Source organism: Schistocerca cancellata, chromosome 4 (assembly GCF_023864275.1).
Source record: "Schistocerca cancellata isolate TAMUIC-IGC-003103 chromosome 4, iqSchCanc2.1, whole genome shotgun sequence".
Classification (NCBI taxonomy): domain Eukaryota; kingdom Metazoa; phylum Arthropoda; class Insecta; order Orthoptera; family Acrididae; genus Schistocerca; species Schistocerca cancellata.
Window position 1 is genome coordinate 255442334 of NC_064629.1, and position 3813 is coordinate 255446146.

Below are 3813 nucleotides of genomic sequence, written 5' to 3' on the forward strand. Positions count from 1 at the left end.
GATTTTGATTGCAAAGTTTTGGTTCTGTTTCCAGTGTTTCAAATCGTGTTTTATTCTCCTCCCTTAGGCTAGATGTACACGAGTGACTGATTATCGCGCGTTAGTTTCTCGTGCGTTTCAGCAGTGCATGTGAAACAATGGAGCGGCGCACACTATGTCGGTAGCGATGCGAGGTAGCAGAGAGATCGCGGCGAGCGAATTGCGCTCGCCAGCCACTGCTGCGTTGCAGCGATCCCACCGATCGCCACGGAGCTAAGCGCTATGGGACTTAATATCTGAGGTCATCAGTTCCCTAGACTTAGAACTATTTAAACCTAACTAACCTAAGGACATCACACACATTTGTGCACGAGGCAGGATTCGAACCTGTGACCGTAGCAGCAGCGCGGTTCCGGACTGAAGCGCGTAGAACCGCTCGGTCACAGCGGCCGGCAAGCAGCACACACGTGTTCGCTACCACACCAACAGCTGCAGTCAGTCTGCCATGGATGCAACCGGTTTTGACGTCGAATTGTTTATTGAAGAGGTGAAAAAATACCCAGGAATATGAGATACTTCTCGCAAGGAGTATCACGATCGAGCTAAGAAGAAAGCCACTTGGTTTCAAGTGTGTGAAGAGTTTTGTGAGGGTTTTGCTGCGAAACTGTATCAGGAGAAAAATGATATAGGTAAGTATTATCGTTAAAGTAATTTTTGTTTGTGTTCTAGTGGTGGCGCTTTTGCTCGAATGTGGGCATTCAAAACTTTAGATAGCGATAAGCAAGAAATGCTTTGTGATCACCTGTAGGAGCCCATCATCTCAATGAAAAAATCCCCAGTTAATAATGAAAGTTTAAAATAAATTTTGGTACTTCAGCTTTATTTTATTGCAGCCACAAACTACATTCTTACGTACATTTCAATAGTGACATAAATGAAATCAACTTTCATATTCGACAATACACATTGCTTCACGGCTCACTGTGATTGATACAGACCAGAGTTAAATACATTTGTCTTGCCATGGTACTTTTCCAGCATCGTTTATGAAGTAATCAGTGCAAACATTTCTTCTAGAATTAAGTGAACTTCCTCCTTGCGTTGTTGGAACTTAATTGCCCAGATCACTTGGCCCTGTATACTTAAAGTGTCTTCAAAGTTAAAGCCATCTCTGGAAAGATAGTAGTTTTGAAGGACACATCAACATTTGATGATGCTAACAGTGAAGTTCAGCTTAACATTGATAGGTCTGTGAATTATTCGCCATTTATTCGTCAGAATACCAAATTCGCACTCCACATCTCTCTAAGCACGACTTAAACGGTAGTTAAAGATGCGTTCCTTGTAGGAGAAGCAAGTTCCAGTTTACGGTCTCATGACGAGATTAGACAGTGAAAACGCTTCATCCCCCAATAACGTAAAGGGCACAGAAAGTTCTGTAGTTTCTGGTAGAGATTGTCCTTTTGGTAAGCTTGCTTCGACACTTTCTAGTAATTTATACAGCTTAGAGTTTTCAAAGATAGTGCTATCCGATTCTCTACCACGAGATCCAACTTCAACATAGTTAACAAACAGTTTGCATCTGCAGCTACGAACAGAACTAAAGAATGGAATTTCTTGTAGTTGTAGAACTGAGAACCACTGAAATCTGGTTTAACTATTCTCACGTGCTTGTCATCTAAGGCACCTAAGCACTTCGGGAAGTCTGCATGCTTTTCAAATCTCTTGGGATTTTTCAGACACCTTTCTTCTGTAAATTTTGGTACACACTCTTCACGCAAAACTTCCAACACAGCTTTACAAACTTTCCTGACTATTTTACTTAGTGTTGGGTAACCGATTTTGTATTGATAATGTAGGTCAATTAGATTGCAGCCACTGCCCAGGTATCTGAAAAAGATCAATATTAACTTAATAATAATACTGTGTCTTTAGTAGCATCCCGGTAACTACAGTTTGTGTTTTGTTGCTGGTTCAAAATTCATGAAAAGGAGAAAGGGTATTAAAGATTCCTTTATTAAATGTGAAAGGAAACGCACAAAATCAGGGCAAGGAGCGATTTCGTCTAGAAGGTATATATACGCCCGTCAACTGTCGGTCCCTGCAAACACAGTAGATCCAGGTCCCACGCAAACTCATGTCGATGATAATGGACTTGCTGGTAGTGAAACTGCGGATGAACTGACAGCAGAAACATCATCACCTGCAAAGAGTGAGCCCGCTGTCAAACGACGCAGGATAATTGAAGATTCTTTATTAAAATTCAAGAATACTCCCGTACCGTCAACTTCACCCGAAGCACCGGATAATGAGAAATTATTTTTAGAGTCACTGGTTCCTGCAGTTAAGACGTTTCCTTTGGACGTTAAATTGGAGCTTAGGTGCGAGGTGATGAAACATGAATGAGACTTTCCGGCTTAGTGCTCCATAATGTCCTCAACAAAGGCCGTCTGTTAATCGTTCTGCACACTGCAATAATCAAGCGAATATGATGTCTGGTGATTTGCCTACCCACACTCACGCACTTGGCAGTTCCCAGCAACACCACTACACCACGGCTAGCCCTTCATCCTACAGCAGTACATGTGTGACAACAGAAAGTGAGGATTCTGTGGACATTTTTGATATCCATACTCAACAAGGATAGAAATGAACGGTATTTCTAAGCTTGTTTGTAATTACTTTTCGAATAACTAATTTGTTTCGAGATGTGTGGTTCAAATGGCTCTGAGCACTATGGGACTTAACATCTGTGGTCATCAGTCCCCTAGAACTTAGAACTACTTAAACCTAACCAACCTAAGGACATCACACACATCCATGCCCGAGACAGGATTCGAAGCTGCGACCGTAGCGGTCACGCGGTTCCAGACTGAAGCGCCTAGAACCGCACGGCCGAGAGTTGTGTCAGTTGTTCGACTGCCCTTTACATATTCTTGTACTGCGTCGAAGTTTCTGTACAACGTTGTTTAATTACTTTACAACTATATATATGCAAAATATTTCGACTACTCCTAATCTACTGATGTTAGTTATGATGCTTTACATTAAAATACATTAGTAAAATCCCATACTCAGTAATACGATTACAGAAAATCGTTGATATGAGACTACAATTTACAGTTATAATCCAGTTCACTATATTTTAGGTTTTGATTAAAATAATTAACATGGTATGAATACTTAAATACTCTCTGCTTACCTCAAAGTCACAGCCATCATTTCTTGAGGTCAAACTGAAAGCCTCATCGCAGAGACTGTGCTTTTGATGAATAACTGCAGTTTCACTGTTAACTCATCAAATGATTGTATAGTTATTCGAAAATAATTAAAGAATTTACTTTCATCTTTTCGTAAATCTGTAAACAGAGTCGCGAACGCTCCTTTCAGCAGTCGTGAACTAACGAGCGTGTGAACCCAAAACCTCCCGTTGCGTTGTTTGATGTACTTGTAAACGAAATAAGCAAACACCTACATAAACAATTTTTCTAACGCAAATCGGATGACTTGAAACTTCACTCCCCGTTGCGCGATTATCGCTGTGTTGCCGCCGTGTGTGCACTGGAATTGTTTTGACGCCGCGATCTCGCTGCAAGCACGCGCGGCTGTTTCTCGCCTGTGTGCATCGAGCCTTACAGCTGTAGGCTGTGACGTGTGCTTTTCTAATATCGTGAAAATTCGATCTAGTGAACTCAGACTTTGCGTATGCCCAACAAGCGGGCCTTGTGTTAGCTCGCTCGCTCGCCCCCTGAACTTTCCTCAACTGGCTTAACTGTTTCCATATTTATCAGTCTCCCACACCTCAGTTACACAGAAAAACTAAACTAAAAACTA

General features: G+C 41.6%; 1 protein-coding gene across 1 annotated transcript; it reads left to right on the forward strand.

Moving 5' to 3' along the window:
* Window positions 1–592: 592 nt before the first annotated feature.
* Window positions 593–2385, forward strand: LOC126184068 (uncharacterized; the record flags this gene model as incomplete). Its single annotated transcript, XM_049926429.1, has 2 exons — window positions 593–672; window positions 1935–2385. Coding segments are annotated over 2 exons (531 nt in total), but the record flags the coding sequence as incomplete, so codon positions are not given.
* Window positions 2386–3813: the final 1428 nt, after the last annotated feature.